Source organism: Mauremys mutica, chromosome 7 (assembly GCF_020497125.1).
Source record: "Mauremys mutica isolate MM-2020 ecotype Southern chromosome 7, ASM2049712v1, whole genome shotgun sequence".
NCBI classification, from domain to species: domain Eukaryota; kingdom Metazoa; phylum Chordata; order Testudines; family Geoemydidae; genus Mauremys; species Mauremys mutica.
Genome location: NC_059078.1, coordinates 127,321,498 through 127,344,346, shown reverse-complemented (window position 1 = coordinate 127,344,346; position 22,849 = coordinate 127,321,498). Strand labels below are relative to the sequence as shown.

Below are 22,849 nucleotides of genomic sequence, written 5' to 3'. Positions count from 1 at the left end.
GGCAGAAGGCTCTGACCTGGCTGAGTGACCACCCGGCTCTGGCCGTTCTCTCTCTGCCCAGCCCCCAGCAACCCCTGCGTTCTCCCTTCGCCATGGTGCAGCGTGTGCCCTGCGAGAGGGAGGAGCTGGCGCTGGGGAAGAGCCCATCGCTCGGCAAGCAGAGACGGTCTGGGAGTGCTGGGCCGTGGGAGGGAGCCGCTGGCTCGTGTCACACGGAGGGTCAAGCCGTGTTCTCACAGAGCTACCGGCTAGTCCCCTTCCACACGCTTTAAACCTGAGGGGTGGGGGGCTGCTCATAAAGCCACACACCAAAAATAAATGCAAATGAGCAAATTGTGTCACTGCGTTTGATCTTCCTCAGCTGGTGCCTTCTACGGGGCTTTGCGCAATCTCTTCCCTGCCACTGAAAATAAGCAAGAACACGGATAAAAGTGATGCATTGATCGGTGCGGCCCCTGTCAGCCTGAGCCAGGCGCTGCCAGCACCGAATGCAGAGACACTAGTGAATGAAGTCGTGCAGGGCGGGAGGAGAGAGAAGAGGCAGCAGCATCCGTGCACAAAGTGAGGGCTGGAGAAACCTCTGCAGTGCCAGTAACGTAACTTCCTCTAGCACCTTTCATCCCAAAGTGCCTTACGAGTCATGTGCCCAGGGATCACTTTACCGGCAGTCCCTGGAATGCAGCCACCTCTGGGGTAGAACCTCAGCAGTTTAACAATGTACAGCACCATTGCACGCTGGATTTATGTCTCCTGTGAAAGCTGCTTAGCACCACGCCTGCTCCCAGGGGATTCGAAGGGCAGGGCTCTCTCTAAGGAACCACAAGCACCGCTCCTTGCAGCACCCTTCCCCTCGGCCTATCCAACCATGCTTCACTTCTGGGAGCGAACACGTGTCAGCCCCAGATGGCGCAGCTGCACTGTGGGAAGAGTGAGCAGGCTCTCGGGTTGGCATGACCAGCTTGCTGCCTGGCCCTGCCAAACGCTCTGCGTCCTGCCCCAGTTCCACAAATCCCAGCAGGGCGTCTCTAGTGGCTGCACAGAGTTGTTCAAGCCCCCTCAGCACCTCGTGTGTCTGCCTGGCCTGCCACCTCCGAGGCCCTGTGTAAGGGCCACTCTCCTGGGGGCGCCCTTCTGCGCAGCGCCCTCGCCGGCCAGGACACCGGGGACCCCCCTGGGTGCTCTAGCAGGGTGGGGCTGCCCGTTTGCCACCAGCCCAGAGCACCGGTAACCCGGCCTGGTGCCCTGTGCGTGGCACTGGGGCAATGGGCTGCCAGACTGGCCCTGAATCCAGCCACACCCACAGCTGCTTGTGCGTCCACCCCAGTCACGCCCTCGTGCCAGCTGGGCACGCTGCCTAGGGTGGAGTGAGAAAGGAGGGTGACAATGGACCAGGTCACGCTCGGCACCCACCACTGCGAGTGGCTGCTCTGCTCTGTGCTCTGGGCCATTCCCCTCTCTCCTTGGGCCAGGGGTGCACAGCAGCTCCCTGGCAGAGCGGCGACCTCAGCGTGCCAGCGGCTTCCCAGCTGTCCGGGTTCCCGGCCTCTTCCCCTGCCAGCAGCTGGCTGCACCCAGAGTCCTGCCTGGCTTCTCACACCGCAGCGTGTGCCCTTCCCCCGGGGCACTGAGTGACGGGACTGAAACCCCCCGCACTGTCATCGGGGGGTGCAGCGCTGGGGTCTGGAGCGTGTGGTCATGGCACAAGCACATGCGCATGGATCTGCTCGTGTGTGCACACACGTTTGCTCGGCTGGATTTAGGGGCAGGGCTGGATTTAGGGGCAGGCTACCCGGTCACCACCTAGGGTGCCGGGCTTGTGGGGCTGTTTTTGTTTTACAGATCCCAGTGTGCAAAGTTATCATTGTACATGACAGGGATAAATCACGCGTGCAAATCGTGCACCAATGCCGTGAAATGGGCTACACCTGCAATACCAAAAGAAGGTGTTTGGAAGTTTAAGGCATGAAGGGGCGCGTCGAAGACCCCCCTTGCTTGGGGTGCCATTTGGCCTAGGGCCGGCCCTGGGTGGGCGGGTGCACACGCGTGTGCACGCCCCGGCCGGTGCCGGGAGGGGTCAGCGCTGGCCTTGCACAGGGGCGGGGGGCTCTGGCCAGCACCACACGTGTTTGGCGGGGGCGCTTTGTACCCACGTGTGAGGGCAAATCCCCCGCCCCCAGCCGTGCCTCAGTTTCCCCTCTGGAGCAGCCCCGGGGCGGCGCAGGCGGGGCCCAGGCCGGGGGCGGCTGGCGGGGCCGGGCGGAGCGCGGAGGCTGCGTGCGGAGCCGAGGGGGAGGAGAAGCGGCGGCGGCGGCGGCAAGACGCGGCTGGGCTGCACCCGGCTCCTCACCTGCGGCTGGCGCCCCGCAGCCCGGCTCCGAGAGGCGAGTCCCCCCGCGCCGCGCACCGCGCCGGGGCCCCTGGGCGGGGGGCTCGGGGGCGGCCCTCGGACAGGAGGCGGGCGAGGCACCGCATCAGCCCCCGAGCCCCCGGCGGCCGGGTCCCCCGGGAGCAGCCCCAGCCCGGACCCCCCATCGGAGCCCCGGAGCCCCTGCCCCAGCCCGGACCCCCCATCGGAGCCCCGGAGCCCCTGCCCGGACCCCCCATCGGAGCCCCGAAGCCCCTGCCCCAGCCCTTTCCAGCCCCCTCTCCCCTGCGAGCAGCCCCAGCCCCATAACCCCTGCCCCTACCGGCCCCGGCAGCCCCCTCCCCCCCGAGCAGCCCCGGCCCCATAGCCCCTGCCCCCTACCGCCCCCCGGCAGCCCCCTCTCCCCTGCGAGCAGCCCCGCCCCATAACCCCTGCGCCCTACCGGCCCCCCGGCAGCCCCCTCCCCCCCGAGCAGCCCCGGCCCCATAGCCCCTGCCCCCTACCGCCCCCCGGCAGCCCCCTCTCCCCTGCGAGCAGCCCCAGCCCCATAACCCCTGCCCCTACCGGCCCCGGCAGCCCCCTCCCCCCGAGCAGCCCTGGCCCCATAGCCCCTGCCCCCTACCGGCCCCGGCAGCCCCCTCTCCCCTGCGAGCAGCCCCAGCCCCATCACCCCTGCCCCTACCGGTCCCGGCAGCCCCCTCCCCCCCGAGCAGCCCCGCCCCATAACCCCTGCCCCTACCGGCCCCGGCAGCCCCCTCCCCCCCGGGCAACCCCGGCCCCATAACCCCTGCCCCCTATCACCCCCCGGCAGTCCCTGACCCCTCCTACCAGCCCCCTCCCCCCCGAGCAGCCCCGGCCCCATAGCCCCTGCCCCCTACCGCCCCCCAGCAGCCCCCTCCCCCCCGAGCAGCCCCGCCCCATAACCCCTGCGCCTACCGGCCCCCCGGCAGCCCCCTCTCCCCCGAGCAGCCCCGGCCCCATAGCCCCTGCCCCTCCCGCCCCCCAGTAGTCCCTGCCCCCTCCCATCCCGCACCCCCCCTGCTCCCCCCCACCCCCGAGCTCCCCCCACCCCCGCCGCCTCGCCCAGCCGGAGCGGAGGAGACCCGGAGCAGGGGGCGGGGGTGCGCTCGCCCCCCCCCCCCCTCCGCAGCTAGAGCGGGGCCGCCGGGCTCGGTCCCAGCCCCGCGGCGGAGTCGGCAGGATGCGGAGCCAGGGCAGGAAGCCGAGTCTGGCCGAGTCCAGGGACCTGGACGGCTCCTACGACCAGCTGACGGGTGAGTCCTGCCCGGCCGGGGGGGGGAAGGTGCAGCATCCGCTTAGCAGCACGGTGCGGGGCGCAGCCGGGTCTCCTGCCCCAGCCTGCCCCGGCCAGCGGGACCCTCCCCTCGCCCAGCCCGGGCTGCCCCCGGGACCCGCCCCGCCTCTGCGTCTTTGTCCTGCAAAAGTTACTGGGGGTGGGGGCTGCCCCGGGGGCTCTGCCCCTTGGCCATGGGGAGCGATTGCAGGTGGGATGGGAGGAGGTTTCTGCTCCCCCACGCTGCGTCCTGAAGTTAAGCCTGGAAAATAGGCAAGTGGCAGAGGGGTGTGTGTGTGTGTGTCGGTGTGTGTCTGTGTCTGTGTGTGCGTGTGCAAGGGGCGATTCCCAGGCGGCTGGGTCTGTGCGAGGGGGGGAGTTGTTTGCCGGCGGCCCCCCCGGGGCTGGGGAAGGGCCCGTGGCCGGGCGGTGCCCAGAGACCTTCCGGCTGCTATGGGGCTGGCCAGAAGGGTTCTTCCCCAAATCCCTGCGCTAGCTGGACTCCTCCCAGAGAAGGGGGCGCAGTTCAGAGCCTACCTGCCTGAGGCCCTTCTCCAGCCACAGGGGCACAGGGCAGCTGACATTCCGTGAACACTGGGGGCTCGGATTTAAACACAGCCGCTCACCAGGAGTCCGGAGTGCGGACGAGCGCACCCCGGCTGATGAATTCCATTGTGCCAGGGCCTTGCGGCACGTTCGCTCCTTAGGAAGGCTGGTCCTGTGGTGAAGATGCTGGACTGGGCGGCAGGAGCTCTGGGTTCACATGCCCCCTGTGTGATGGATGAGTTCTCTGGGCCTTGATTGTCCCCTCTGTGAAATGGGATTAATGCTCTGACCTACTTCCTGGGGATGACTGTGGAGATGAATCGGTTTATACCAAGCGATGGTCAGATCCTGGGGCGAGGGCGTCGTCCACGTACGTAGATAGCTAGATCCCCGTTGTGCGCCTTTTCCTGCCACGCAGGGGGGTGAATTTCAGGCCTTGACTGTGAGTTTCCAGAGGCCTGTGGGAGTTGAGCCGCCCCCCAGGTTTGCTGAGCAGTGTTATGCGTGTGGGGAGAGCGGCTTTGCCGGCGGAGAGATGCTGAAAGGAAGATATTTTTGAGCCGTGTAGGAACCTGAAACCCACACAACTTTCAGCTTCTCTGGGAACTTCACAGTGTCCGTATGGATTTAAATCAAACCTTAGTTAAAAATAAACTCAGATCTCTCGCGTGCTGAGACCTTTCCCTGGGGCTTGGCTGTCAGCAAGTCGCCGTACCAGAGCCCTGACTGGAATAACTCTGTAGTCCAGACACCATCTTCCAGCCAGACGTTAGTGTTTCCAGAAGCCCCCGGGAAGCCGGGCAGTATCGTTATCCCAGTGTTGTGAGCGGGAAACCGAGGCACAGCGCGGGGAAGTGACTGTCCCCAGGCCGTGTTTCACGGCTGCTCATGAGAATGCAGGTCCAGCTTTAACGTAGAGCTGGCTGCTGCCTGCTGAGCCCTGCGACAGGCCTGCCTTTCCCCACAACTCCCCCTCCATCAGCCTATAAAACTGGGTACAAAGACTGAACTTTGCTCCTTAAAACATCAGCAAAGAGAAGCTGCTTTATGCTGGGGACAGGGTAAATGTGGCGCAGACAGAGCTGGTCAGTTCAGCCTTCCCGTGCATCTGCTTTCTACTGCTGCCCCGGGGCAGCTCAGAAACGCCCCTTCTTTGCAACCTTGCTCGCTCATCCAGTAACCAGTCTCTGCTCTGGGCGAGTGGAGTGGGGCCGTCCCAGGCCAGGCCACCCCCTTTCCTCCCTTTTCCTGCCCCTGTGGCTCTGCAGGGCTCGCTGCTCTGGGTTTGTTCCCTAGGCCACCAGCAGCATTTGCTCCAAGTCACATCCCTAGATGGACAGTAGAGTCCCCAGGAGAGACGTGCGTCTCGGCGGGAACGTCCTGGATCCCCTCGGCCTCCCCAACACGCAGCTGCCTCCGCAGACGGCAAGTTGGTGGAAGTGTAAAGGTGCAGAACACGGAGGGCGCCGCTAGGGCCCGAGAAGATGAGGGGGTCACGTGGCCTCGTGTGATCGACAGCTGGAGTGGGGGGACCAGTTAAAACCCAGTTCAGTGTAGCCTGTGCCTGACCACATCCCTGCACCCTGGTCCTGCCCAGGCGCTAACCCGGCGGTGGGGACATGGGCAGTGCCCTGGCTGGGTTAGCGAGTCGGTGGGGCCTCCAGCGTCACCGGGAGATTAGCTGATCCTGGGGTTGGGTGGGCTGCCCCAGGGGTGTTTAAAAACCAACGTGCTTCAGATTCAGGAGTCAGCAGGTCGAGTCTGGAGCTCGACTGCTCTGCTCTTCACGGCTCTTCACCCAGGCCCCCTCGAGGGGTGACCCGGGGGCGCCTCCTGCCAGCCGCAGCGACCGGGACCGTTTCCTTGGAAAGGCTTCAGAGCCTCTGCGCGGCACCAGCCGAAACGGCCCGTGGACAGCACCTCCTCTGCCTGCTGCCGCCTGGCCCTGGGAGCGAGGAGTGTGGCACTCACAGGGTGGAGAGCGCGCTGCCCGCCCCAGCCCTGGCTGCATCCCCCTGAAGCTGGCTAACCGGCCCCCTTGGAGATCACAGGGGGAGGTTTCTCCATCCCTCCCACTCTGTGGCGAGCAGGGGGTGCCGTGCTGTGCAGAGAGTGGAATCCCATTGCGCCCGCAGCAGCGGGTCATTGATTTTGAATTTAAAGAGCTTATGAAAATTGCTCTGTATAGACAGCACAGAGCAACGCCTGGATGCTAAACCCGCTCTCTCCTTTGCAGCGAGCCTCTGCCCGCCTTAACCCTCTGCACCCCGGCAGCCATGCACAAGCCAGCCCAGGGCCCAGGTGTGCAAGCGGGTGCACCTGTGTGTGTGGTGTGTGCTGGGGATGTGAGCGCACACTCTGTGCGTGTTGGGCATGGTCTAGGCGGGTTCTGTATGTCTGAGTGGGTGGCGTGAGGGGGTGTATGAGACATTTAATGAAAACGGTCCATTTCTGGGATGTTTAGATGATGCTAGCAGCAAGTAAAAGCCATCCATAAATGACATTGTTCCTACAACCCCGCTGGCGACAGGAGTGATTGCTCTGCAGGCCGACCACGCTGGTGTTGAGGGATCTCTTCAGACATGGCCCGTGGCTGGGGAGAACTGTGATCGGAGCACCGGGAGTGCTTCTGGGCTGGGACAGGAGACGTGTGTCCTCCTCCCTGTCACGCCCATATCCCCGCGGGGAGGCTGCTGGTGCATGCATCAGCTGGTCCCGGATGCCCCATCTCTAGCACTAGACTGGCCCAGCAGAATGGATCTTATTCATAGAATCTCAGGGCTGGAAGGGACCTCAGGAGGTATCTAGTCCAGCCCCCTGCTCAAAGCAGGACCGATCCCCAGACAGATTTTTGCCCCAGATCCCTAAATGGCCCCCTCAGGGATTGAACTCACAACTCTGGGTTCAGCAGGCCAATGTTCAAACCACTGAGCTGTCCCTGCTGGGCCCTGTTTCTGTTTGTCCCAGTGGAGTATCCCACACGTGGGCTGTGAACGTGGCTTTTCCCCACCAGCACCACTCTAGGTCTGCGCGCTGGTTTGTGGTTCTGGGGCAGACGGGTGTGATCCCACACACCACCCCCAGACTCTCAGGAGGTTCCCGTCACTGTTAGTAGGCGACACTCCCCTTCCTTCAGGCAGAGCCCTAACCTCAGTGTCCTGAGCTCTAGTGGCCATTAAAATTCCCTTGTTCCCTTTCAGACGGATCAGGGAATTCGCTCCAGTGTCTTGGGAAATTCCAGCTCTGGTACCTACATTCTACCTCCTGTGGGTTCGATGAGGGACTTTCTCCTCCATCTCCCTTGCTACCAGCTGTTGGGATGTTGTGTTCCGCCCCAGAGGCAGCTGCATGGGAGTGGTTGATGAGCACTCGCCAGAGAAACAGCCTGCAGAGTGGTTTGGGATCCTTTTGGCCCTATAAAAACATATGGTTCTTTCCCTCTGTACCTGGGACAGATACAGAGACTCAGTTAAATCTTAGCATTTCTGCCCATCACCTAGTGGGAACGAAAAGTGTAGTTAGTAACGGGGCAATGTCTGGCCCGGGTCTCAGCACCTGCAGAGGGGTTGTTTAAAAAACCTAGTTCTTCCAGTATGAAACAAAACTGAAGGCTAAGGTGGCGCTCCCCAGCGCCCCCCTGGAAATGTTTCTGAGCAGAGGAGCTGGGATAATTGGGTTTGTGCTGGGAATGCTGACCACGCATCTCTCACACATGAGTTATAGGTTAGTCCCTAATATAAGACAAAAACAAATATGCCCCCTTGTCCACTGCAAGGTATTTTCTGCAAACACACACCCGGGTTTGAGGCAGTCGTCATCCCAGACCTGGCTCATTTGTTCATCACTCCGGTCTTACCAATTGGTAGCAACCTTCTGACTAAGCATGTTGCTGGGGGCCTCACGGTAGCAGAGTTAATAAACTCAGATCCTCCCCTAAAGAAAAATCTCCACTAGCTGTTAGCAGTATGGGGCTTCTGACACACAGTGGAGTAATTCTGTCCTCTAGAGACTGCTCATGGACGGGCCGGGGGGCACTCACACACTAGCCAGTTCACAATGCTGTTTTCTCCACCTCTCCTCTAGCTAGAGGAACCTCGTCAGCAGGCAGTGGGAGAATCACCTTGTGGATATCACCCCTTTAAGGATCCTCTGGGCTTCATTGCAAACCACGGGCCAGTGCCTGTGCCCATGGCCCGACCACGTTCCAAAGGCCCAGATTAGATAATCAACCAATCACATCAGTAGGGCTCTGCCTCTGGTCGAGTGGGGAGAGCTGGGTTTTCTTCTGTAGTTAGCTGCTGATTTGCTGTGTGATGCGTTGTCTGTCTGTGCCTCAGTTTCCCTGTTTGTAATGTGAGGGTGCTTTCAGCCCAGGATCCCAAAGGTGCTAGCAAAGCAGCAACGTGGCTTGATGAATGGGGTGGAGTGTGTGTCTGGCGGTGTGTTGGGTGACGTGTGTGTGTGCGCGCGCACGCGTGCATGGCAGGGTGTTGGATGCATGGGGGGTGTGCATGGGGGGTGGGGGGGCTCTGCCAGACACCTCCATCGCTGCATCCCAGAGGAGAGCAGTGGCTGGGGGAGGGGGCCGCGCTGACCCCTCCAGTTGCAGATGAAATCTCCCCCGGGGGTTGCTCCATGTGGGGTGCTTGGCTAAGTGAGCCTCCCCCATTCCAGCAGGCTGGAGGCTTTCCTGTGCCCGGGGGCAGAGCCCTGTCCAGAGATCAGGCTGGCTGGGCACACGCCCGTCTGGGTAGCACAGCGGGCTGCAGCTCCAGGGTGGGGCAGGTTCAGGGGCAGGTTGGGAAGTTAGCGCCAGAGGGGGGCCGGGTCCCTGCAGCGTCCGGGGTCGGGCAGCTCGTCTCAAATGCACAAAAATGACCCCCCCGTTTCTTGTCTGGCCGAATCTCCCCGAGTGCATTGCTCAGGGGGATCCCTTCCCCTCTGCACGCGGGACTCTGCTGCTCAACCCTTGGAATGGCCCCGCCAGGACCATCGGCAGGGCTGGAACCTAGCAGCTTCCTCACCACAGCCCCGGCCTCCAGCTGCTGGCATGAAGGGAATGACTCCGCTAGTGCGGAGCAGTAGTAGGCTGTTATCCTGTGGGGGAGCAGCTGCTAGGAGGGGATGCAACACACACTGAGACTCCCTGTTCACTCTGGGACCTGGTTCAAGCCCTGCCCTGCCTGACTAAACCCCTCTGTGGCTTTGCACCAGGCAGTGTCCCGGGCTGCTTCCGGCTCTCCTCGGGGGCTGTACGGCTGTGAATGAGAACAGAACGTGTCCTGCCCGCCTCCCTCCTCTCCTCCAGCCCTCGCCTCCCCAGCACTGGCGCAAGAGCCTTCTCCTCTGCAGCTGCCTCCTTGAATCGCCTGCCCCGCAGCCTCCCCCTCCCTGTGACTCCTCTCTCTCTCCGCTGTTCTGTCCCCCTGGGGGACCCCGCTTGGTTGGTCTGTTAGGTACAGTTGTGCCCCATTCCCAGGGTGGGGCCCGGGCGCTGAGAGGCAGCCCCTGGCTGCGCGTTTAGGACAGACCCTGGCGGGTGCCGAGAGGGGAGCAGAGAAATCCCCACGCAAAGCGCTGTGCCCTAAAGGGATGCTGCACCTTTGGAAAGGGGGTGGGGCTAACGCTGCCCGAACGTCTCCCCACTGCCTGCTGCCTCCCCTTGCCTTGCACCGGTTTCTGTAGCTCTCCCCACTTTGCTGTCCTGGCTTGGTCACACCCATTCGGAGCGAGTCGGTTGCGTCCCACTGGGACATCTGATGGCGCTTTTCTTTGTTTGTTTCCTCCTGATTGAGGCCAGAATCGGGTGGGGACCAGAGGTGTCCGCAGGCCGGGGCCTGGGATTCTCAGCCCCACGGGGAGGAGGGGACAGTAGGGTTGTGCGGGGTTTGGTTTATTCCTGGATTCTGCCTCAAGGCACTCGGCAGACGCCGAGGCAGCCGGGCCCGTGCCAGGGAGCCAGCGAGGAGCGTGTGTGTAGCCGGCTCATTCCTCACAATTGGCGCAGGTAGAATGAACTTGGCTTCGTTACTGGGAAACTGCCTGTGTCAGCAGCTGAGCGGGGAGGGGTCCTGGGGGGGCCCTGCCTGCAGCCGGATTTGATTTTTCAGGGTGACGTTTCCTTCCTCCGGAGGGTGAGGCTTGAGGCGAGTCTGTCTGGTTCCTGCCCTCCGCCGGGCAGAGGCAGGTGGGAGGCTGTGGGAGGCAAGGCTGGTTTCTTTGGTCGTTGCAGTTGAAACATCTGATGTTGCAGACGCTGGTGCATGACTCATGGGGACGGTGACTTCAAGCGAGGTGCCCTAATGGGGTGGGGAGGGGGTTTGCTGGTAACCCCACCCCCGGGCCTGTGTGGGGAGCCCAGATCTGCATGCTTGGCTCTGTCTGCGGCGAGGATCACAGAACGCCGCGCGGGAGCTTTGGAGGCCTGTGGTTAGCGTGCTGGCGGTCAGCTTGGCCTCGAATCCAGCCGCTCTTCCGATGACGTGAGCAGTCTGGTCTCAGTGGCCTAACGCTCCTGCTGCCCAAGTGATGGGATAGAAGCGGGGCTGCGGGTCGGGAGTGAGGGGCACCGGCAGAGCTGTGCGGAGCAGGGCTGGGCTAGCAGGGGCTGCGGGTCGGGAGTGAGGGGCACCGGCAGAGCTGTGTGTGTTTGGGGGAGCCCAGGGCTGGGATAGCAGGGGGCTGCAGGTGGGGGTTGAGGGATGCTGGCAGAGCTGAGTTTGGACTCACTTGCACAGAGCTTCCCCTTCGTCACTGGAACACAAATGCAGAAATAAAGGGAAAAAGCCCCCCAAAGGCATCGGATTCTTTCAGCCTCAGCTTTGCTGTGTGACTCCGGGATCCAGCTCCCTCCATGCTGCCCAAAGCCCTGAGGAGATGCAGCTGCACCAGCTCTCCCTGGCCTCCCTCTTTCCTACAGTGCCCGCGTGGGCCATACTGGGTGATATGGCCCTGCGGAGAGGCGGAGCTTGTGGAGCCAGTTCTGTGCCATCTGTCAGAGGGGAAAGCGGCCGCGTTCCCTGAATGAGCCTAGATGATGCTATAATCCCAGGGGTGGGGTGCATGTGGGAGATAGGAGAGAGCCCCCCCTCCCCTGGCTGCCTCTGCTCATTAGTGGTACTTTCATTAGGGGAAGTGGTTTGGTTTAAGACAAATTGCTGCGCTTGGGAGCTGATGAATCCATCTGCCGGCCGGTTGCTGGGACAATCCGTGGGGGTGGGGGTGGGGAGGTGCTCCAGACCCTGCACTTTAATCTCATGGGTTAGCCACATGACTCTTCTATAAAACCCCCCCCCACCCCCATCCCCTGTCCCGTGCTGCGGCGGGAGAAGGGATGTGGCGCTCAGAACCCCCGGCACGGACCCTGGACCCCGCAGGGAGTTCTGTCCGCCCACCGCTCCTCCTGCTCGGGAAACGCCGGCCGAGTCTGTGAAGGGTCATGAACCTCGAGGGCAGGGACGGGCCCTGCTCCCCTGCCAGCTCTAGGGGCACCGTGGCTCTGGATCTCTCCCTGTGTCCATGTGAACCAGTTGGTGGCTTTGAACCCACTTGTGGCTTCTTAGTGACTCTTAATTCCTTGCACTGGATTCATTCCCTTGGAGGGGGCAGGCATGAGGGTCACAAGACAGAGCCCTACCAAGGGGGATGTAGGAAAGGGTTAATCATGCGCATCTCCCCATGCTGACCCTGCTGCTCCCTGCCATGGAAAAGCCCCTTCAGATTCCCCTCCGGCCCGGCGTGGCTGTTACCCCTTCCCCTGCCTTCCTGGACCAGGGTCTTTCTCTGGGTTGTTGAGCTTGTCATGTGAATGGTGACACATCCCACTGGAGGTCGCTTTCTCCTAACACTGAACAAGGAACTCTAGTAGAATAAGGAAAGCAGCATCCGTAAAGAGATCTCGGCGTCATTGCGGATCGTTCTCTGGAAATGTCTGGTCAGTGTGCAGCAGCCGTCAGAGACGCCAACGGGAACCATAGGAAAGGGATAGACAAGAAGACAGAAAATCTCATAATGCCACTATAGAAATCCAGGGTACGGCCACACCTGGAATACTGCCCGCAGATCTGGTCGCTGCATCTCAAAAAAAAAAAAAAGAATATCAGAATTACAAAAGGTGCAAAGAAGAGCAATGAAAATGATGGGGGGGATGGAACAGCTTCCGTAGGAGGAGAGATTAATAAGGCTGGGTCTGTTCAGCTTGGAAAAGAGACGACTAAGGCGGGATATGATCGAGGTCTATAAAATCATGACTGGTGTGGAGCATGTGAACAGGGAAGTGTTATTTACCCCTTCTCATAACACAAGAACCAGGGGTCGCCCTATGACATTAATAGGCAGCAGGTTTAAAACACAAGGCAGTATTTCTTCACCCAACACACAGTCTGTCACAGAGTGTGGGGGAGTCCGGGCCCTGCACCCCGGCTCCCTGCGATTCCCCAGGACTCTCAGCCAGCCAGTAAAGCAGACGACAGGAACACAGTCCCAGACAGGTCTTGCCGGTACCGACAACAGGACCCCCCCAGTTAGGTCCATCGTGGGGTCCCAGGGGCACCACAGCCCCCTTGGGGGGTCAGAGCCCCATCCGGGATCCCCTCCATTACATCAGCCAGCTCCTGAAACTCTCCCTGCCCCCCGCCTTTGTTCAGCTTCCCGGGCAGAGGTGTCCCCTGGCCTCCCTCCAGCCAGTCTCCCATCCCCCAGTGCAGCCCGTCCTCCCAAGCCAACCCCCCCCCCCACTCAGCACTCACAGCCCCCAGTAAGAACAGTCCCAGTTCGTCACTGGGGGACTCCTCGCCAGGGGATGGTGTGAAGGCCAAAAGTATAGCTGGGTTCAGAAAAGAGCCAGCTCAGTCCGCAGAGGACAGGCCCATCGCTGGCTGTTACCAGGATGGTCCGGGACACAACCCCACGCTCTGGCTGGGAGTGGCTGACGGGACGGATCACTCGCTAACGGCCCTGGTCTGTTCGTTCCCTCTGGGGCACCTGGCACTGGCCACTGTCAGAGACAGGATCCGGGGCTAGACGGACTGTTGGCCTGGCCCGGCCTGGCCGTTCTTAGGTTCTGATAAAGCCCCCTGGTCTCTCTCTGCCTCCCTCAGAGCTTCTGCGCCTGCAGGGCCCGTCCAGCCTGGCTCCAGGGCACATCCTCACCCGCCAGCTCTCAGCCCAGGGCTAGTGGCCTGGAGGGCACCGCGGGCTCCGTAGTGGGGGAGTGGGAACAGCAGAGGGGGACGTGCTCTCAGGCGGGGGAGGATGGGATTGGCTGGCCTCGTTAGCAGGGCTGTGAGTGGGGGCTGGCTGGCTGTGGCTCAGTGGGGCCTCGTTACCAGGATCCTAAAAGCTTCCGGCTTGAGGCCGAGGCGTCTCTGTCTGTCTGAGCTTTTAAGTAAATTTGCCCTTTGCTTCAAATTAAAATGCATCGGTGCAGCCCGCGAGAAAGGCTCCTGAAGAGGGAGTTTGCCCTGCGGGAGCAGAGCTCCAAGCAGGGAGCAGGCGGGCTCCCGCGCAGGGTTGCTGCACTCTGCCATGTGCCCCGACGGGGGAATGGGGTGGAGCAGTGTCAGCATTAGCAGGTGTTCGTGTTGTCTGTCCTGGCACCGCTGCTCTGACCTGGAGGGGTTGGTTACAGTTGTGAATACACACACGTGTGCACACTCTTGCACCAGTGCAAGCCCCTGTGTGCACACTGATTTGGGGTTGAGCGGTTTATTTTGTTCCTAATTTCCTTCAGCTAAACTGCTCTAAGCCCCGTTCGGCCAGCAATCAGAGCGTCCCCACGGCCGCTGACTAAATCAGTTTGAAACCCTCATTGAACGGGAGCGGCTCTGTGTATGGAAGAGGCCTCAGCCGTGGGTTGTGGAGCACGGGCAGGCCAGCGTGCGATACCAGAGCCGTGCAACATCTCGTGCTAGCAAGACGTCCCGGCTTCGCTGTGGGAGAGATCCTCCTTCCAGTCTCACCCAGGGCCGGCTTTAGGCCGATTCGCCCGATTCCCTGGAATCGGGCCCCGCGCCAGGGCCCCGTGCCTTAGGCACCATTTTACATTTTTCTTTTACTTACCTGGCGGTGAGAGGGCCTGCTCCGGGGGTCTTCGGTGGCATTTTGGCAGCGGGGGGTCCGCTCCGGGGGTCTTCGGCGGCATTTCGGCGGCGGGGGTCCTCTCTGGGGGTCTTCGGCGGCATTTCGGCGGCGGGGGTCCTCTCTGGGGGTCTTTGGCGGCATTTTGGCAGCAGGGGGTCCTTCGGTGCCGCAGAAGACCCGGAGCGGACCCCCCACTGCCAAAGTGCTGCCGAAGCCCCGGACTGCCGCCGGGTATTTGAATCAGGCCTGGCAGTTAATAAAGCCGGCCCTGGTCTCGCACATCACCAGAGCGGTTTAACACCACCAGGACGGGGTGTCGTTGCTAACCTCACCTGCTGGGGGTGCCCTTGGCCATTAACCTGCTGGGGTGGGGGCGGGGACATCAGAGCATGCACTGCGGTGCCTTCCCCTTGGACGTATCCAGTGCGTCTGGCTGCACAGTAGCCGTGAGAGCCTTGGGTTGTGCCGTGAGCATGAATCAAGCAGGGAAGTGACCCTCTTGGGCACATGAGGGGATTGTGACCCGTGGGGCCCGTGTGTGGAGTGCGGCTCGTCTCTGCAATTCCAGCCGGCTTTGGTGTGGACACCCCATGGGCCCGGCTCACAGCAAGGATGAGCTGCTGGCTCCGGAGTGGATGGTTCTCAGTGTGGCGGGGAAAGACCAGGGTGTTTGGGGAGGCGGGAGGCAGGGTGGGAGCTGTGGCGACCCCCGGAAGAGTCCCAGAGATGAGGCCGGACGCTGTGCGGTCCCGCTGAGGAGGGCAGCCGCAGCCCGGCTGTGCGTGTGCGTGTGAGTGTGTGCGTCGGGGTTGTGCGCGCACTCTGGGCAGAGGGTTCTCTGCTGCTAGTGCCAGCCTGACACTTTCCTTCTGGAGCTGATCGCACTGATGCTGCGGGGACGGTATCTTCCCAGAGATGGATGGGCTTGGCTGAGACCGGGATGGATTGGACACCTCTGCCAGCCCTTGAATACACGGTGGCTGCTGCGGATTTTCTGTATTCTCTCACCCCACATTTACAGCTCCCCATGCCCCAGGCCTCTGCTCAGCTCCACTCTGCCTACTGGGGGGTGTCACAGAGTCCCCGGGCGCTGCTCTGGAACTGCTCCCCACCAAGCCAGGCAGGACTCTGGGGAGCCTCCTCTCCCTCGGAGCAGCCTGTCTGCAGGGCAAGAAGCTCCCACGGCTTCACCTCCTGGGTCTGACCTTGGAGCATTCAGCATCCTCTGCCCCTCCGTGCGCTTCCCCCAGCGAGTCCGCCCAGGCGGGGTCCTGGGGGGGCCACAGGGTCCTGCCCCCCCACTGCGCAGTCAGACGTGACTCTCAGCCAGCCAGTAACACAGAGGTTTATTCGATGACAGGAACAGGGTCTAACACAGAGCTTGTAGGTACCGTGAACCGGACCCCTCAGCTGGGTCCATCCTGGGGGGCAGTGAGCCAGACCCCCACATCTGCCCTCACTCCTCGTCCCCAGCCAGCTCCAGACTGACACCCCCTCCAGCCCCTCCCCTCTGCTCAGCTCCTTTCCCGGGCCAGGAGGTCACCTGACCTCTGTGTCTCCAACACCTTCAGCTGGCACCTTTGCAGGGGAGGGGCCCAGGCCATCAGTTGCTAGGAGACAGTGTCAGGCATTTAGGTGCACTGGCCCCTTCCCCTGCAGCAATCCCACCCCCTGATCCCCCCACCTAGATATTAAGAACTGCAGAGGGGACACTGAGGCACCAACCCAGTATTCAGAGCAAACATTAAGAACAGCCCCAGTTCATCACAGGGGGTAACGCCCCCTCACTCCCAGTCCCCCAGCCCATGGCCCAGCTGAGCCCAGCGTTGGGACCTCTTGCCCACAGCTGTGTCCTGCTCACACCCCCAGCCCCAGCACGGTTCGACTGGACGTGCAGCCCTGACCGGCCTGGCAGGGCAGCGCCAGCCACCTCTGAGCTCTGCACAGCTCCAGCACGGCCACTGATCAATAGCTCATGCTCCCAGCAGCGGCCGGGCAGCGCGGCTGGGGACCCCCCAGGGCTGGACAGGTCTGTTCCCCTGGTTCCTCCAGGCCATCAGTCAGTGTCTAAGTGACGCGAGAGCCGCTCCGGTTACCCACGTTCCTCTCTAACGAGATCCGAGGGCTGAGCCGCCGCTCCAGGCCCATTTGGATAATTGCTTCTCTCTAGATTAAATTGTTAAAAGTGGCTTTGCCCAGAGAAAGCCCTTCAATGCGTTTAAAGGGAATAATCCAGCCGGCTCCCCATCTCACGTGGGCTGCCTCCCTCTGCCTAGCATGGCCCTGGCCGCGGGTCTTCGGGGCACTTCGGCGGCGGGTCCCGGACCGGAAGGACCCCCCGCTGCCAAATTACCGCCGAAGCAGGAGCCCCCCACCACTGAAGACCCCAGGCCCCCTGAATCCTCTGGGCGGCCATGCCTCCTCCACCCCCTTGGTTTGGGCACACTCGTCTCTCGGGGGCGGGGGGTGATCCTGCCCCGAGCGCCCGGTGCCTGGGCATGGCCATGGCAAGGCTGTGTCCATTAGTGGCCAGCTCCCCCTCAGTTAATCCCCCCCTCGCTGCCCCTCCCTCCTCGGCCGGATATTAACTGAAGATGCTGCAATTGGCGAGAAGGCATCTAAGAGGATTGGGGCTGGGAGCGAGAGGATTTAACGAAGGGAGGGACGTCCCCAGCGGGGCTGCGTGCTTCGAGACCCGGGCAGCACAGGGCGGCCTAGCGGGAGCGGGCACGTGGACCGTGCCCCCGGGACCCTGTGTCCAGGCTGTGCTGCCCTGACCTGCCCCACTCAGGTGCTTTTGCTGCGAGAAGATGAACCTGGGGGTTTCACTCGCTCTGGCTGATCTGTGACGATGGGGCCGTGTTGCTTTCAGGCCTGGGGGCAGGTGATTAGACTCTTCCCAGGCCGGTGGTGGGGAGGGGGCCGTGGGCTCCAGCTTTCAACCAGGCCCCAGCGTGCGGGATCGGAGCCTGGGCCCACGGGCGTGGCTGGGCACTGGCGCTCTGGGCAGCCTGCCCTGCAAACCGCTGCCAGGGAGCAGGTGGCGAGCTCAGGACGAGGGGCTCAGGGGGACTAGGAGCTGTGACTTGTGCCCGTTCGGCTGGTAGCGGGTTTGCCCGCCTGGCTACCCAGGCAAGCAGCACCCGGCGCTGTGTAAATCAGCAACTCTTCAATGCTGGAAGGGTAAAGCCAAAGGTGCTGGCAGAGCCGCTGGCACCTGATGGGCCGCAGCCCTGGCTGCATGCGGCTCCTGCGCCCCATCACTCGCCCACCAGGGCAGGGAGCTGTGTCCCCCGCTGCAGCAGCTGGGCTGGCTCAGGAACGAGAGTGGGAAGGGGGGGCCGCCTGTCTCCGACACAGATGCTCTAGTGGGGAGGGGGACCCAGGACCCCGCCTGGGCGGACTCGCTGGGGGAAGCGCACGGAGGGGCAGAGGATGCTGAATGCTCCAAGGAGAGTCCCTGGAGGTGAAGCCGTGGGAGCTTCTTGCTCTGGGGACAGTCTGCTCCAAGGGAGGAGACTTCCCTTAGGCGTGATAATGCTCTCTGACGGTCACCATTGCACGGACATTTTCACTAGGTTCTGTTGTTGTTACAAAATGCACCATTAAAGTCATCATGGCTGATGTCAGGTGTGCAGTCCAGAATGACAGAGTAATATCTGGCTGACTTCAGATCTGCCACAATCTTCTGTTTGACTTTTGTTGCCAGTAACTGTGTGATCTCATTTAGAATTGTTTTTCCAAGGTAGTGGTGCGTGTACATTTCCTGGGTGGTGACTCTTCTTAGATGCTCCTGGAGTACAGCATCAGACTCAGCCATCAGCTCCACAATTCTAAGGAAGTTTCCATTGTTTGGCACATACAGCTGATCTGAAGTGCCAGGCAGTGCTAGGCTTTGGGTAGCCAGCATTCTCACCATGGCAATGAGCCTTTTCAGAACATTTTGCCAGTAAAGAGACTCTGAGGCAATCTTCTTATGATGCTGATTATCTGTGGTGGCCTTTAACCTTAGTCTCATCTCAAGCTCTTTCCACCTATGGAATGCTCTCTGGTGATTTGCTGCCTTCTCATGGCATGCCAGATTCTAGCCAGATTTTTCAGTCCTTTGTTCCTGTAGGATCCAACGTGGCTGGAACATTAGACTGGAAGAGTTTGCAACAAAACCAGTGTGCAGCATTCTGGGGTTTTGAGTACATAAGCCCTGGCCTCTCCACTTTGTCACCATTGGGGATTTCACACCAGTAATGTGTCGGATGGAAACTTCTATTTTCATTGTCTTTGGGGAACATGGAGGTTTTCACTTGCTGTGGCCCTTGCAGTACAAGGAAGTCCCTCAGGCTACTGCTCAAGTGGAACTAAACTCAGCAGCAGCGTTTCTTGCACCTCCACCACACTCTTCTCTGATCCACACTCTTCTTCAGGAATGTGCATGGTTACATCCATTTGAGATGGAGATATGGATGCTGCAGTAGCTGCCAGGTCACCTGCACTCTGACTAACTAGAAGATCAGTATCAGAGGGGTAGCCGTGTTAGTCTGGTTCTGTAGAAGCAGCAAAGAATCCTGTGGCACCTTATAGACTAACAGACGTTTTGTAGCATGAGCTTTCGTGGGTGAATACCCACTTCTTCAGATGCAAGAAGAAGTGGGTATTCACCCACGAAAGCTCATGCTACAAAACGTCTGTTAGTCTAGAAGATCAGGCATCTCCTCACCACTCACATCCTCGCTGGCGCTAGAAGGCTCACCGTGAACATTTGTGTCTGTGTATCTCAGGAGAGCTCCTTCCTGCTTAGACAGAAAAGCTTCCTTTGCTTTCTTTCTTTTTCTGAATGCTGCCCCAGAGGGGCGTTTTCTTCTTTCACTCATGACTGCTGTTCGGTGCCAGCTAGAGCGGCTCTCAACACTCAGTTGAAGGGGACAAATAAGCAGGCTGGTAGCAGGGTCTGAGTGAGGGAAGATATCAGCGTCTTAGGGGCCTAACTGGCTCCTACTACTTCAGTTAAGAACATAAGACCATAAGAAAGGCCGTACCGGGTCAGACCAAAGGTCCATCTAGCCCAGAATCTGTCCACCGACAGTGGCCAATGCCAGGTGCCCCAGAGGGAGTGAACCTAACAGGCAATGATCAAGTGATCTCTCTCCTGCCATCCATCACCACCCTCTGACAAACAGAGGCTAGGGACACCATTCCTTACCCAGCCTGGCTAATAGCCATTTATGGACTTAACCACCATGAATTTATCTGGTTCTCTTTTAAACCCTTATATAGTCCTAGGCTTCACAACCTCCTCAGGCAAGGAGTTCCACAGGTTGACTGTGTGCTGCGTGAAGAAGAACTTCCTTTTCTTTGTTTTAAACCTGCTGCCTATTAATTTCATTTGGTGGCCCCTAGTTCTTATATTAGGGGAACAGGTACATAACTTTTCCTTATTCACTTTCTCCACACCACTCATGATTTTATAGACCTCTATCATATCCCCCCTTAGTCTCCTCTTTTCCAAGCTGAAGAGTCCTAGCCTCTTTAATCTCTACTCATATGGGACCCTCTCCAGCCCCTAATCATTTTAGTTGCCCTTTTCTGAACCTTTTCTAGTGCTAGAATATCTTTTTTGAGGTGAGGAGACCACATCTGTACACAGTATTCGAGATGTGGGCGTACCATGGATTTATATAAGGGCAATAATATATTCTCCGTCTTATTCTCTATCCCCTTTTTAATGATTCCTAACATCCTGTTTGCTTTTTTGACCACCTCTGCACACTGCGTGGACATCTTCAGAGAACTGTCCACGATGACGCCAAGATCTTTTTCCTGACTCGTTGTAGCTAAATTAGCCCCCATCATATTGTATGTATAGTTGGGGTTATTTTTTCCAACGTGCATCACTTTACATTTATCCACATTAAATTTCATTTGCCATTTTGTTGCCCAATCACTTAGTTTTGTGAGATCTTTTTGAAGTTCTTCAGTCTGCTTTGGTCTTAACTATCTTGAGCAGTTTAGTATCATCTGCAAACTTTGCCACCTCACTGTTTACCCCTTTCTCCAGATCATTTATGAATAAATTGAATAGGATTGGTCCTAGGACTGACCCTTGGGGAACACCACTAGTTACCCCTCTCCATTCTGAGAATTTACCATTAATTCCTACCCTTTGTTCCCTGTCCTTTAACCAGTTCTCAATCCATGAAAGGACCTTCCCTTTTATCCTATGACGGCTTAATTTACGTAACAGCCTTTGGTGAGGGACCTTGTCAAAGGCCTTCTGGAAATCTAAGTACACTATGTCCACCGGATCCCCCTTGTCTGCCTGTTCTCCTCAAGCGGGTTCAGGGAAGCAGCAGGAAACAGGAAGCTCCCTGAGAAGCTGGTGTGAATCAGTCCAGGCTCCTGGGGGTGCTGGAGAGGTACATAAGAGGCTCCTCCTCCTCTCTCTCCCTGCAGCTCCTGCTGCTTTCTGTTATTCTCGCTCACCTCTTCGCCTGCCTGCCTGTTATGTCTCTTGTGCCCTCCTTCCTCCGGCACAGCCCTCCACCAGCTCTGTGCATCTCCAGCAGGGAGAATACATATGCACCAGAAGCCTTGCACCTGAGGCGGCCGCCTCAGTTCGCCTCATGGTCAGGCCAGCCCTGGAAGTGGTGGCACCTTCCGAAACACTCCCCACCCCATCCCCGCGGGCTGTCACATGCTATCAGCTGGCCACATCTATGACCCCCCATCCCCACTCACAACATTGACATTTAAATGATCGGGCCGGGCAGCCGAGTTCATCCTTCGCTGAGGGGAAGGGGGCCATTCCCAGCCCTCCAAGCAATTGCCCCAGGCTCTCTGCATCTGTTACACGGGGTATGTCTGCCCGGGTGTTGGGAGCCCCCCAGCCTCTGGGGCGCTGAATCTAGCTGTGTAGCCCCAGGGCTCGGGCTCGTCACGCCTGGGTTGGGAACCTGAGCTACATCTACCCAGCTGATTGTCGTGCTCCAGGAGGCTGTGGCCCGGGGCTCCCAGGTGCAGGCAGACATACCCGCTCGCCCCCAGGCCGCAGCTGCGATGAAAGCTGAGTCCAGAGAACGAGGCGTCACCCTCCGAGCCCCGTTGGTGTGCTGGGTGGGGAGCGCCGGCGGCTGGGTGTTGTGGACAAGCAGGGGGTCGGGGCCGGGAGTGCGGAGAGCCAGAGCACGGCTCCTGGCGCGTCGGCAGGGGAGTCTCGCCCTCGGTTTCACAGCTGCCAATAAGCCAGTGGCGCGGCGGCTGCTGCTGTCGTCGCTCCCCTCTGGAGTGGGGTGGGGGTCCCTGGGGCTGTCACCCTGGCCCCAGAGACAAATCGAGGAGCGCACTCCGCGGAGCTTGCCTCCATCCCCTTCCCACTGCGCCTGGAGCTGGCCTGGGTGCTTTGCTCTGTAATAACTTCCGGTGCGTTTGGAACCTGCGATCCCCGGAGCTGGCTCCGAGGGCGCTGGGCTGGGCCGGAGGCCGGGCTAGCTGCTCACAGGCTGGCAGGGAAAGCCGTGGCTGGAGCCCGCTTACATCAGTGGGTAGCAGCCTCCCCATCCCCAGGCATGACACCTCTTCTGTGTGGTGGGGCACCCGGCCGGGGGGGGGCCTCTGCCTCGGGGCTCTCCCCGGGGAGGTGGGTGCCAGGCTGGGAGGGGGGGGCCTCTGTGTCGCTCTCCCCAGGGAGGTGGGTGCCAGGCTGGGAGGGGTGGGGGCCTCTGTGTCGCTCTCCCCGGGGAGGTGGGTGCCAGGCTGGGAGGGGTGGGGGCCTCTGTGTCGCTCTCCCCGGGGAGGTGGGTGCCAGGCTGGGAGGGGGGGGTCCTCTGTGTCGCTCTCCCCGGGGAGGTGTGTGCCAGGCCGGGGGGGGGGGTTGGGGGGCTCTCCCCGGGGAGGTGTGTGCCGGGCTGGGGGGGGCTCTGCCTCGCTCTCCCCGGGGAGCTGTGTGCCAGGCTGGGGGGGGCTCTGTGTCGCTCTCCCCGGGGAGGTGGGTGCCAGGCTGGGAGGGGTGGGGGCCTCTGTGTCGCTCTCCCCGGGGAGGTGGGTGCCAGGCTGGGAGGGGGGGGGCCTCTGTGTCGCTCTCCCCGGGGAGGTGTGTGCCAGGCTGGGGGGGGCTCTGTGTCACTCTCCCTGGGGAGGTGTGTGCCAGGCTGGGGGGGGCTCTGTGTCGCTCTCCCCGGGGAGGTGTGTGCCAGGCTGGGGGGGGCTCTGTGTCACTCTCCCTGGGGAGGTGTGTGCCAGGCTGCCTTGCCGGGGCCCTCGGTCTCTCTTGCTGCCAGTTGCTGCCAGTTGCTGCCGGCAGCGGGGCTCCTGGGCGCACAGTGACCCTCTCGCCAGCCTGGGAGCCCCAGGCCTGTCCCAGGGAGGGCAGGGAAGTCCCACCTGGTTAGTCACTGTTTGTTTTCTCTGCAGCCGCCGGGCATTAATTACACGCTGCCGTCTATGGGGATAATCAGTCTTTCTTTTTCTCATTGGTTAATTAAATAACTGGCTGGAAGTGAGGGGCCATTAGCACTTCATTAGCCAGAATTAATCACCTGGGTAGAGCTGGGAAGTGGGCGCTGCAGGGAGGA

General features: G+C 60.7%; 1 protein-coding gene across 2 annotated transcripts in view; it reads left to right on the top strand.

Moving 5' to 3' along the window:
* Positions 1-3,523: 3,523 nt before the first annotated feature.
* Positions 3,524-22,849, top strand: part of KCNIP2 (potassium voltage-gated channel interacting protein 2) — a 104,089-nt gene continuing 84,763 nt past the window's right edge. Inside the window, exon 1 of one of the 2 annotated variants that reach the window (XM_045024140.1) lies at positions 3,524-3,639. In XM_045024140.1, coding sequence (XP_044880075.1) covers positions 3,567-3,639 — 73 coding nt within the window. In that variant the 5' untranslated portion in view covers positions 3,524-3,566. The remainder of the gene's footprint in view (positions 3,640-22,849) is intronic. The other variant, XM_045024138.1, reaches the window with a different exon arrangement.